The sequence below is a fragment of the Pundamilia nyererei genome, unplaced genomic scaffold, assembly GCF_000239375.1.
Source record: "Pundamilia nyererei isolate P.nyererei 1_Seehausen unplaced genomic scaffold, PunNye1.0 scaffold00033, whole genome shotgun sequence".
In the NCBI taxonomy this organism is placed as follows: Eukaryota; Metazoa; Chordata; class Actinopteri; order Cichliformes; family Cichlidae; genus Pundamilia; species Pundamilia nyererei.
The window spans coordinates 3,055,072-3,068,169 of NW_005187434.1; the positions used below are offsets into that span (position 1 = coordinate 3,055,072).

Genomic DNA, 13,098 nt, shown 5'->3' on the forward strand with positions numbered 1-13,098 from the left:
TTAACAATAACAATGTATTGAATAATGACTTTAAAAAATAATATAAAATAGTGTGCAAATACTGATAACAGTGCAAATGTTTGCAATATAAGAAATAAATGAAAAATGTAAACTTTGCAGTGTTGCTCTGTGGTGCAGCTACGACACCATAGCAAAGTTTACACACTGTGTCTACTTGATCCCCGTCTGACTCCGCGAACCCATAATGTTTCCACACCACTGAAGTTTTTTTTTTTTTACCTCTCTTTTCAACCAACGGCAGTCCACTCCTCTCCAAATAACTTCTGCTTAGCTTTCCGAGCTTCCCTCGGGTCCTCTTAATTGTTGTGACGGGTGTTCGGAATGCAGAGCAGTGCGCTTGATTTGCCACACGGAGCAGCACGAGAGTAAAGCATGAGGGAGGGGCTAATAATCGGCTCAGTCATTTTTAATGATCGTTGAAAGCCCAGATCGTAATCGTGATTAAAATTCGATTAATTGAGCAGCCCTATTTGTGGCAGCCCTACTTCCAACTGAAATATTGGACTGTGTATTGGAGTATGTCTATACAAAATATGTCTGTTTTTTAAATCTTGGTCATACTGTTTCAGAGAGGATTATCTGGGGTTCACGCATTGAACCATCATTGGCTAACAACTTGTTACTGACAAGCCATTAGCCAATGGGTGGCTTCATAGTCAGACCCGCCCCCTTCACAACTTCCAGTTTGTTGCATTGCACCTGAAAGTTGTATCTCAAAGCTTCAAAATGGGACTTAAGAAACAAATGGATCATGTCACTGTAGTTTTACTTTGCTTTATGCTTTAGTGTCCCCAAAGAGGAAATTTGTTGTTGTGTCCAAGCTCAAGCTGCCAGCAGGACAGCCACTATAACTACCATGTAGATACAACTAAATCTATCTGTCTGTGGCGTATGCTCACTGGGGCAATGTCAGAACTGGAATACTGAAGGACAATAAGGATAAGTGTTAAATTGTAAATGCAAACCAATAAACAAGGACTGGGTGTGGGTCATTATGTTTTCATGTCACTCAGCTGGATTTTCATTAGCCTACCCTGATATATATTATTATATTATACACACACAAACAAGGGGATTTAAGGGGCAAAAACTCTACCAAGGCAAATGCTGTATTCAGCCGTTTTGAAGAAAGTGATTTTTCTTTAAAATGGCCCAAATGTAAAGGGCACCCATGTGTACCCATGTGCTCCACTTCTCAGGTTTTCTTGGTAGTTTTTTCCATGGTCCTAATGACAGGCAGACAAACAGAACAGAAAACATAGCTTATAAAGGCTTTATCAGAGGAATAAATTGTAATGATGGAAGTCATTTCGGTGTTGTATGAGAGTACTGTGCATACTCACACACATATTTTAAGTACTTGATCTACTCCTCATTTAGTCTGTCCAGCTGTCACGGGTCTGTTAATAAGGTGGGCCTCAAAGCAACAGGAACTTAATGGTTATTTTTAATCATTAAAATGTGTGCGCTTTTACGCTATTTTACAGACCCCCCAAATAGAGTTAAAAACCTGTAAATAGCCACAGTGTGTGTGTTTTTTTAATATATTGTCAGAAGCTGATTTATTTTAAAATAAGATCTGAAATACTTCTCAGCTTCTGTGTTTTTCTTTGTTTCCCTGTGCCTCGTATATTTTCTCTTCACCTGGTTTTACTCTCCAGAGAGTTTTGATTTTATGCCTTTATATCTGTATTCACAGCTGTGTCTCTCAGTGCTTCATGGCATCTTGCTGCTTATGTCTGTCTCCAGAGATGCTTCATAGGAATATTCAATACCCCCTAAAGACTTGTTTCATCGGTGGGCTTTCAGATCACTGCGAACATAAGCTTTTAAGAAGCAGTAGTTGAATCTGACATTGCATTTTAAATCAAATGACACGACCATATTTCAATATCAGAGGTGTGATATCTCTTATCAGACAGGTGACATTCTTCTCATTGAAGTCTGTGTAATGACGGCGCCATACAGTGGCACTCGTATATGTATTAGACAAGATCCACTACAAGTTTACACATGCTTTTGCTGCCGTGGCTCAGCGGTTGGCGTTTCAAATTCAAGCTGCGTCGCGTTCTTGCTGCCGGCGGCTGTGGCAGGATGATGCCTGAGGTGCCTCCTCAGAGGACCGTGCCCTCGTTACTCCTCAACTTGACTTTGGGTTTCACAAAGCGAGCCCTTTGTTTACGCTGACAGGATGCGCTGGCTACTGACCTGGAAAAAGGTGGCCAAGACGGGTTGTCTTGTAAGGAAGTAAGGGAGGCTGGTGATGTATTGGCTCCTTCTGGGACCTTTCATGGAACTGCTGTGGAGAGGCCCTGCAATCCCTCTCTCTGCTCATCTTCTCCTCTTTCTCTCTTCTCATCCTACTATCTGTCTCTGTTCCCCACTCTAGCCTCTGCTCTCATCCCATCTAGTCAGTGGTGGTTTTGCATGAATCTCCCCATACCATGTCCCCCCCCCCCTCAACCAGTCACCGGGGTCATTCATCATTATTGTCAAGGGGGTAATGTGTGTGGGTGGGTGCAGAGATCTATGACTTCTTCATTTGAATGAACCTCATTAGATTGACTCTTCTTTGTAAAGGATCCCTTTAGAAAATAACTCTGGCAGTTATTTAGGTTATTCTCACATGATAGCCAATGGAACATGACGCTTCAGCCAAGCATGTTTGCTCGAACGATGGAAGAGTCTCTGCGATGCAGTCTGCAGGTTATATTTTGCTTTATCACTCTGCCCTGCATACCTAAATTTACATAGCAATGCAGTATAGGACCTTGAGGTTGACTTGTGGTACCCACATGCTGTCAATTTGATGCAATCTCTCTTTTTTTTTACTGACTCTACTGCTTGTTTACAACTATGAATGAGCCTGTTGTACAAGGGCAAGCGGCTCGGGTCTTTGAAATCAGACTTTAAATTCTTTGTAATTTATTCTTAGAAAAAGCTGTCTCCTTAAATAAAGTAAAACTACTCGTGCTGTGTGCGCAGTGTCTCAGTCTCAGTTTACCCACGTCTTCACTCTGGATACATTACAGAAGGTTTATTTTTTTTTAAAGAGATACATTCCACATTTACCATAAATATATTCCCTGCTTTCCCACGTTGAAGTTTGCCTCCCTTATTAGAGCAGATCCTTGTCAGGGCATCTTTAATCAGCCCAGTCCCAAGAGATGATATTTTTAGCCACCTTTTTGGAGGCTAAGACTTCTTTACCCACGCAGAGCACTAATGAGATGGAGCAGTAGTGTAGGCAAGCGTTAATTAAGGCTAGTATGCAAAGGAAGAGGCAAAAGCAGCACGCTCATGGCATACATACATTAACTTTATCCCACCTCCTGCATGTTTTCTCTCTCCTTGTTTTTTTTCCCCTATTTTTTCCACGTAGGTTGCACAAACAACAGATGGCTCTGACGCCGACCTGAGGAAGGACGGCTTATTCAAATCCAAGGTCACTCGCTACCTCTGTTTCACCAGGAAAACTGTAAGCGTGAATGTAAACTTCTCCCTTTTCCTATGCGCTCTGCACTAGCTCCTCATCTGCTGCACCTTCTTTTTTGATTGTTGTATGCCAATGGTCATTAGCTCACTTTTTGCTGCCAGAATATCTTAATAGGCCTTGTGTTTGTCCCGCTTTAAAAAAGCCAGGACTGGTAGTGCAGTTTTAAAGTTTTCAATAAAATGGATATGCATGCATATTCTGGATGGATAATACCTGGAAGAGGTATTTTTCATGTTGGTGGCCCTCGAAGATATTATTTATGTTTATTCATGAAATAGCAATGAGCTGCATTTTAACTATTCCAATTTATCTGATCAGCAGCAGCCATGGTTACCAAAGCTTATGTACATATAATATTTGAATCAGAAAATGCCTCCTATTTATGCAAGAGAAAATGCTGTAGGATATATATATATTTACAGAGAGAGAGCTCCTGATTTGAGTAGCCACGACTCCTCTGTGGCTGAAATGATCTTTGCATTGTATTTCTCATAATGCTGTTGGGGCATTTTTTTGACTCCTCTCCTGCCTGCAGCCTACAGCTGATGTGTTTCTGCTTGGCTGTCAGCTGCTCTGTGGCCATAAATACACCTGCTTACATTGCCAGGATAATCAACCTGTCTAACCTCAGCGCATACAGCTTACTATTGGTCGTCTATTAATTAAGTTTCCGTGGGTTGCAGGTGGACGGTGCAGGCAGTAAACAAAACCTGCATTTTTGTTATTACTTTGCATCAGCTCAATTTTAGGACTTAATCGAGTCCGATTCTTTTTCGGCATCCCCCTTAAAGTCAGGCAACCTGGCAGCGGCTGCCTCGTGCCGGAGCTCAATCTGGCCCTCGGTTTAGTATATAGCATACAAATGGCCTTCCCCTAGTTCCTGTATATTATCTTAAAATGCGTGTCCACATTGTTTTGAAGACTTTGACGCAAATAAAACATGACAGAGCCATCAACAAAGGCTATTTTGTCTGCCAGTCATTGGAGCTCCCACTGTAATTGTCTATGACAAAAACAGATTCTGTAGAATTAGCCCCTGTATTATGTGGGGAGAAGTAAATAGTTTGTGATTTATCATACTCTAGGTTGAAGGTAGATAGCCCCCTTTGTCAGGTTGCGAAGGAAAAATTCTCCCCGGAAAAAGAAAGGGGGGGAAACACTAAAAAAAAAGGTTTCATGCATAGTAATAACATTCATCCATATTCCTCCTTACGTCAGTGTAAAAACTATGAATAAAAAATGTCTCTAATGGTAATGACTGTCGGGCAACAGTGGCAGTGGAATCCAGGCTTTTCGGACGCATCAAGTCACGCCTGGCTCGCCCCACTCTCTACTGCCGCTGTGTATTATTGCAATTTATTATGGCAAAAAATGAAAATGTAATGGGAGACAGGGAAGAGTCATGCTTGAAAATGTCAGCTACACAGTCCGTGATTATTTTTAACTAGTCCCATTCTGTTGATCAGACTGCCTGCTCTGTCTCCCATCACCCCATAGCTTCTCGCCAAAAGGTTGAGAATGATTACAAGTTCACACATGCATTCTCTCACTCCAGAAAAAGCTATTAGAGAGTAATTACGTGAGCTATTTTGTCAACCATTCTCTTTAGAGACTTCTTGAGCTTTTAGTAAATCATTGAGTCTATTATCTCTACATTTTCCTCCCTGAGTACCCAAAAAAATGACTAACCTTTTTCTCATTCTTGCTCTCTGTCCTTTCCAAAGTTGCATTTGCATATATTATTTTTAAAAGTTGCTGCCTCCGTGCTGTCGTTCGTGCAGGGCCCCGATGTTGTCGTGGACATGAAGCTGACTGATATTAAAGACGCCCTGCCAGAGTCGTTCACACCAATGCAAGAAACAATGGACACAAGTAGGTAAACAGTCAATACCGACCACAGGCTCGCTCCCTTCCTCTTGCTTGTTTTTTTCCCCCACCACTCTCCGACCAGCTTATGCCGAGGTCCTCAGGGGCAGCTTTGCTTGAGATAGTGAATGTTTTATGGGTGCAGGTTAGCTTAATTTATGGCAGGCTGTGGGAATAAAATAAACATTTTGCCCTGGAGGTACAAGAGAAGAGAATCATGAGTCATTGTTTATCTCAGCTGGAGCTGTGCTTTTCTTTATGAGGGCCTTATTTATGTATTTATTTGGGGAGAGGACGAGTGGATGGGGGTTATCTAATATTAATGAAATGCATTCCCCAATGCTTTAGTGCTTTTTGAGTGCTACGTATTTCCCCCTCACTATCCACGCCGTGGAAATGTAATAATATTTTGGTGTGGGGAGTGAGGACAGCTTGTTTATTATTTTTATTATCATTGCATTTACACTGCACTTTCTAGTGTTGCTGGGGAAATAAATGAGCAAGGCACAGATGCAATATAGGGAAAGCATGGCAATGTGTTTTTTTTTTCTTTTTTCTTTTTGCCAGAATGAAGAAAAGAGATTATGTTTTGTTTGGCTATGTTGTAATTTAATGTTTTATTACTTTATGTGAATCCATGTTTAATGTATACATGTGACATTATGTATGAGTTTCTATCTAGAATATTGAGTTTAAATCCCCGTTGTGCTCTAAAGCTGATGGAGGATTCACTTAGTTCTGTCATTTTACCTACTAAAGCGATAAAAATGATAATAACACATGTGAATTTTGTGGCTTTCCAGTGTCCACTCATTTCCCCTTTGAGCACAGCAAGTCACCCACAAACTGATATTAGCTCATCTTTTATTCGGAGGATGGTAATGACTAAATAGCAAAGCATAAATGGGATTTGTGAATATATATTTTTTCCTAGAGGCTCAAACTGTCGACAGGTTTTTTTTCCCTTTTCTTTAGCCCCAAACTGTGGAGAAAACAGAACTGAATAATCAACTAACAATTTCTCTCTGACATCCTCATATGTACTTGACTCATCAGAGGAAGCTGTCATGAGGAAGAGGAGGCTCTGTGTGAAAATGAGCCCTCGTGAGGATGCGAAGACAGCTGTATGTGACATCCAGATCACGGCAAAGTCCAAGACCCATCTTGTTAACTACACCTGTGTAGGGTGAGCTATTTGACAGCGGGAATGAATGAAATCGTGAAGTTTTGTAACTTTTCTTTTCGTCGCAATCATTTTGCCATTTGCAGGTAAAACTGCTAACCAAGCTGTTGTGTGGCTTTTTTTCGTACACAGCGAACTAAACAACATGGGAATATGGTATCGGTTGGGAGATGTTCACCAGCGTCAGCCGTCTAGAGTCACGTCCGGCAGGGTCGAAAGCGACGCCCGACCCAGCACAGCGAGGTAACGCCCCGCCACAATATTCAGCTGTGCGTCTCGGGTTTTAACTTTTCCTCCTTGCCTTACTTTTCATTTCCTGCGCTTGTGAGCTTTTGTTACGCTCCTGTGCCTCTTGTACGCCAACAAAGACACGAGCAATTGATCACTCCCGGGCAATCTGCTGTAAAGGTTGCTGCTGGACAACAAGGTAGCGAGGGTGAACTGGATAGACGGGGCTAACTAGACAGGAACCCCTGAACAAGAACAGAAGTTCAATGAGGGCTAAACTCCTGCTATTTGTGTAGTGTCCCAGGAGGCAGAGGGAGGTCGCTCCTCCGACTGCGGTGACAAGAGGGTTGTAGTTTGCAGACAAAAAAAAGAGGAGATGTAGCCCGGAGAGGGAGCGACAGCTGCAGAGGAAGAGAGAGCACCAAGATCTCCTCCACGCTGGTATTCGTGTGTCCCCGCCTCTGCTCATGCTGCTCCGGCTTCCTCTGCCTCGGGCCTCCGAGCGAACGGAGCAAACCTTTGTACTGTGTCCAGAGCAAACAGCTCAATTATTTATCGCAGTGAAGAGCTGGGGATTTCCACAGCAAATTGTAAATAAACAATCGAGACTCCTTTGGTGTGGCGGTGCTGTGGAGGGTGAAGCTTGGCACAGCGATCTGACGTCTTTGCCAGCTTGAAGTGCTACGTTCTGCCATCCTGTGCCGGGCTGAGTAAAAGCTCCAGCAGGCCAGAGCGGTGGAAGCCACCAGCAGGAGTATTCAAAACAGAGCTTCTGTTCGCCGTGGCTGTGCAGTGGGGTGAGAACCATTAAAACTGGAAGGCTGTGGATTCAAAACCCCAGGTTCAGACCACGTGGAGTTTTGTGAATGGTCCATATTTTGGAAGCTGATGGTCAATAATCTTTGATGTGATGAAGTTAGATCGAGTGCTCGGGCCCACGTGCGCCTTCACAGCTCTCTTGCCGGTAATCCTCAGTTCTTTTGAAGCCCACTTTCAAGTTGGTGAGGCACAGAGGTTGGAATAAATTGTACCTCGAAGCGACTCACACACCCACTGCCCCCCCCTTACTCTTGATGCCTGCTGAGATCACAGGCCGCTGTTTTTGTGTTAACATTAAAATTCATTCCACAGTCAGACTCTTCTTTTGAGAGTATTTCCCTCCGTAATGCACCGACGCATAAGGACGAAACTGTGGGCAATTTACACAGTAGCAGTTCTTACATGTACTTCAGACAGCCATACATAGAGCCATAAATAGTTCTGTAATTTTTTTTAAGTCACAGATAAGATAGTTTGACACAGTGATTTATAAACAGCTCCTCAACAAGCACCGATTCCCTGAAGAAGTACAGTAACACAGTGTAACTGTCTGTGCAGTGTTACCCCACTATACTTTATTCATATTCAGCAAGAGAAAATTCTCTCCTTCACACCTCCTTCGGGCTATCTATTACAACTTTATGGCCGTTGGAGAATAGCACCTCTTAAATTTAAGTGCTCTTTACAGTCAGTGGAAAAGATGTTTTAAATACAGTCAATAATGTATAAATTTTTAATGACCCTTATAATTTTGAAAGCTGCAGTGATCCCTCTCAAATGTTACGTTGCCTCGGGCGGCGAGAGCTCGTTAGGGTTGTATACAAACGTAAACCGCAAATCAGGTTTTTTCGGCGGCAACAGAGCTGCAGTAACTGCAGAGCGTTGCATCATTACGGGACACGCGCAGTTACTGCATCGAGGCCAAGGTGTTATATTTAAATTGCTTTTGTATCGTTTTTGTCAGCTGTAAAACGCAGGAGCTGAGAAGTTTCGGTTTCGCTTTAAGAGTCCGAAATTGAATTTGCAAAAATCTTAAAACACTTTAGCTTTTCTTTCGTGGGCACTAATACTCGTTATAAGTGGTTTCTGTGTGAAATAATGAGCCTGGTGAGGGCTTTTCTTTGGCGTGACTCAGAGGTTCAGTCAGCGCCATCAGACCTATTTTAACCACTCTTACTACTGCTAAGCACAGTATAGGGAAATTTATACTAGAATTATGGCTTCAAGTAATTATTTACCTTCATGATTATTGTAACGAGTCTCTTTTATAATTAGTTTATAAAATTATCAGTGTAAAGGAAACAGCCATGGAAACTTGCCTCACCCTGTGTGACTGGGGTTGCAAAACCTAAAAAAAAGACTGAGACTGAAATTATTCATTGGACTTCTGGCTTGTTTGCTGTGTCCAGGTGGCATTAAATTCATACATGTAATAAAAATTGTTATTGACTACTGTGAAGTGCTACAGATAATTAAAAAAAGAAATGGTTTTTCATCATATTTCAGGTTTTATGTTGATCAGACAGGTGTTAAAATGTGATCTACTTTCTATTCAGCGTGAAGGAAAGTCCTAAACAAGTCCGATTTTTTAAATTCCACTTTCATTTAAGCATTAGGAACCTTGAGATTAAAATCTCTGTTTCTAGTGAGATCTGTCATAGAGAGGACACCATATAAATGACAACATAAGCAAACAAAGGAACTCAACAAGTAACGTAACACAAAACATAAAGTGAACAGCAGTTGCACAGTTTTTATATGGGCTCTGAATTCTCCCAGGGAGACAAAAGTATTCTGATTTAGTGAGTTTGAACTTTATTTCGTGACCCAGGTGCAAAATCAGAGGACGCTGCTCTAACAAGTTCAGAAAGAATCCTTGGTGCCTTAAAGAAGCTCTGCTTCTAGAGGAATGCAAGACTCTAGCAGGTGCTTGTAAAACTGCAAAAAGGAACATTGGGGATTTGTATTGCAATAATTTATTTTCCTCATGCAGTTTAGTAGTTAAAATTATGGATAAACAGTAAAGCTGAAATGGTTGTTTCTCACTGGCTCAGGCTGTTGTGCCATATTGAGCAACTAAAAGTTATAGGGAGGAGGCCCGCTGAGCCGTCTGCTGCGCAAATACGTTTAAACACTGTGTGCTTAACGTCTCTTTATCAGGTTTGTCTGAAGCGTCTCAACCCGAGACGGTGTTCTGATTCCATTCATGGCAGCAGGTTGATGTCAACCACTTCAGCTTGTTCTCTGTCAAGACTGACCGTATCAGCAAGTCCCTGACTTTATAATGTTAGGGGGGAAAAAACAGCACCATCCGGCCAGCCTGTTAATGTGGCCAGTAAAGTATCTCCCTGCTTCCTCCTCCTGACCAACGCTGCCATTTGTTCTCCTGATAAAACTGTCATTGTTGAAGCTGGTATCTGACCTCTGCAGTGACTGCTAGCATAAATTAGCCTTATTCTAACATTGCAATTTCTTTTGCCTCACTCAGAATCGAGGTTTTTGACATTTCTCTTAAAATAATGGGCCACTGTACACACGGACACTTTTTAAATCAATCTGTGCAGTGATAAAAATGTCAAGGCAAAGTCTCTTTTTCTTCCATTTCAGAGTTTTTTTTGCCTTTAACACCTGAAGGCTCGATAGTCATCAGTGTCAGAAATGGCACACGTATCAATACATTTAGGATTGCACAGTCTTCTACCTGTGACACTCCACGCGTTGCTGCTGCTCCGCACGATTATTGTATCAGCTTTCATTGCACGCTGGTTAACCAAGACTTCCCACTGCACACAACTCTTGAGAGAAAGAGACACGGTGACTGTCAGCGTGTCGCATGACAGATCCCCTGTCTGAAGTGTTGAAGAACAATCCTTCCCGGCTCAATCTCACTCATTACTTTGCTACGTTTTGGAAAAAGTTGCAAAAACTAGCCGAGATCAAGCGAATGGATGCAGAGCGGTGCCAGAAATGATCGAATGATCAGCTAAGATCTGATGGGCAGAGACTACTCGGTGATTTGCCACCAAAGTCTAAGAGATTCTCTTTTCAACACCTGACACTGAACTTAAAGGAGGATAATGATGGGTGAGAAAGCAGCTCCCACAAAGCAGCTCTGTTGGCACATAGAGGAAGGTGTGGAGATGTTGTCACGGCAAAGGCTGGATGTGTGTCAAAACAAGAGCTTCCAGCTCTCTGTATCGCAGCTCTGGCTCTTCAGTCAGTGATATTACTCTCATTCTCATCTTACCTACCTGCCTGTCTGTCGCCACCGTCTCTTCCACTTTCTCTTCCACTTTCTCTTCTCCTCCTTTTTTTTTTTAAGTAGACAACTCTTTTCCGCATTTGCTATTTGTAACAACAAAAAACAAACACCACTGAATCGTAATTCATGTTGTCGAATAATCCTTTGTGCTTTGGTTTGCTTTCTTATTTTAACTGATTTTAACTCGGGCAGATTTCACGGGGAACATAATACTCTTGATCCACGTTGTAATTGTATAAATCTATCAGGCCGCGTTCCCAGTTTTACTCTAATTTGATGAGGAACTACACTATAATTGAATATTCAAATTAGGAATATGTGTCAATATGGCTCTCCTTGCCTGAAATGAGGATTAATTGTTGTCAAAACTCCTGTGGCCAACATAACACTGCTGTTGATTAGCAAATGCACTTGCCATGTTTTTTTTTTCCTGTTTTGTTTTAAGAATTAGTTGTCTAATTGATTTGCCATATGTTACCCTCTCCAATCCACCTAAAATTGTATTTAGAAATCACCAATTTGGACTGAGACAGTTTTGAGCTTTTCAAACAGATGGGAAAAGAAACCCTGGAGGTTGCCTGTGGAACAGTATTCCACGAGCCTAGTAGGGATTTCCACGAGTACCACATTCACTTTTTAGGTTCACAGATAAATAGCCAGACTTAATACGGAGCTCCCTGCTCTCTGCGTCTCCTCCGAGCGCTAATATAACACCACAAACTGCGATCCCTTAAAAGACATTTAAACCGTTTGCCTCCACTTTATCACTCCGAGGGACGTCTCTGTGCTTTGAGAGACGCGCACCTTTCTTCCTCAGCTCCTCAGCTGTGGAATCAACCTTTGCAGGGTAAAAGAAGTCTGCCTTGAATATGGCAATCGTTCCCACAAGATTGATGCCAACCTTTTAAAAATTCACCATTGGCCTGGATTTAACATGGCCAAATGCTGATGTAAATGAGGAGGAGAAAAAGTCGACCCTTTCATTGCAAATAAATCTGAGTTGCAGGCTTCAGCTCATAAATACCACAGCCTGTCACGAGTCTTGTTTTATTGCTCTTGATGGAAATTATTGCATTTATTTATGTCGTCCGTAGATACGAGTCTTTGCAAGTCACAACTCGCACACGTACTAATAGAATGTGCAGATCCGGCTTTAGTCTTAATTTTTTAAAGTTTTACACTCTCCGTCAGTGAAAAATTGATTATGTTTTTTCCCATAAACACACCAAAAACAGTACATAATACGCAGAACGCACTTTGTTATTTGCAGCTTCACACCTGCTCACTCCCAGAATCTGTCCTGTCTGCGTTATAATTCAGATTCCTTTTATAACCGACTTGTCTTGTTCGTGGTCTCTAACAACAAACTCACGTGTACTCTAATGAAAGCAATTCCCCCTTTTTTTTATTGATATCGCCAACTGCTTTGCATTATCGTTATAAGAGCATTTGTTTTATAATGCCATCATTGCTCCCTTTACCTACAAAGCATGTCATGTTATGCAGCTCTCTTGAAGCTGTGAATTCCCCCCACCAGCACCACCACTGCTTGCTGTGGATTTATCGATCCGTAGGGGTGAGTCACAGGGTGTAATTCATGATAGCTTGATTGATGAGGATTTCAATCTTATATGGTTTGTTAACTTCAACTCCCCGCAAAGTGCATTCTGTGCTGTTTTCTGTAATACAAGGCCATGAAAGAGGGAGAGAAGAGGGAAAAAAACAGACTTGCCTTGAATAATGGAATCTCTCAGTTCCTCCAGAATTAACAAGATCCTGCTCCAAACCCCTGCTAAAGGTCTGCTCGAGCCCCTGGGCAGCTGAGGCACAGTTTAACTTCGATCATTTCTCCTCTTCAAGTTCACCCTGTTATTTCAGTGCTCTGTTTTGCCTTTGGACATTTTAGAAAGCCCTTTGTATTTTGGAGGAGTTCTAATGCTTTTAATCCGTAAATAAATTTCCTGCTTTATTATATTTGAATTCCCGAGGGATGTCTTTGGGAGCACAGGTGTTCCAAAACACAAAGTTAACAAGCATTTTTCTCGTGTGTAACGTGACTGAATATTGTTGCTTTTTTTCTCTCTCCAGCTCGAGGATTTACTCTGAGCGTCACGGCACTGGACTCTACACCATGACAGGTAAAAGGTGTCTCACTCACACACACACACACACACACACACACACACACACACACACACACACACACACACACACACACACACA

General features: G+C 42.0%; 1 protein-coding gene across 1 annotated transcript in view; it reads left to right on the top strand.

The window, feature by feature from the left end:
- The window catches only part of mvb12bb (multivesicular body subunit 12Bb), a 34,345-nt gene that overhangs the window by 5,869 nt on the left and 15,378 nt on the right, over positions 1-13,098 (top strand). The window contains exons 3-7 of the mRNA XM_005729535.1: positions 3,404-3,499; positions 5,299-5,389; positions 6,440-6,569; positions 6,699-6,809; positions 12,964-13,013. Coding sequence (XP_005729592.1) covers positions 3,404-3,499; positions 5,299-5,389; positions 6,440-6,569; positions 6,699-6,809; positions 12,964-13,013 — 478 coding nt within the window. The remainder of the gene's footprint in view (positions 1-3,403; positions 3,500-5,298; positions 5,390-6,439; positions 6,570-6,698; positions 6,810-12,963; positions 13,014-13,098) is intronic.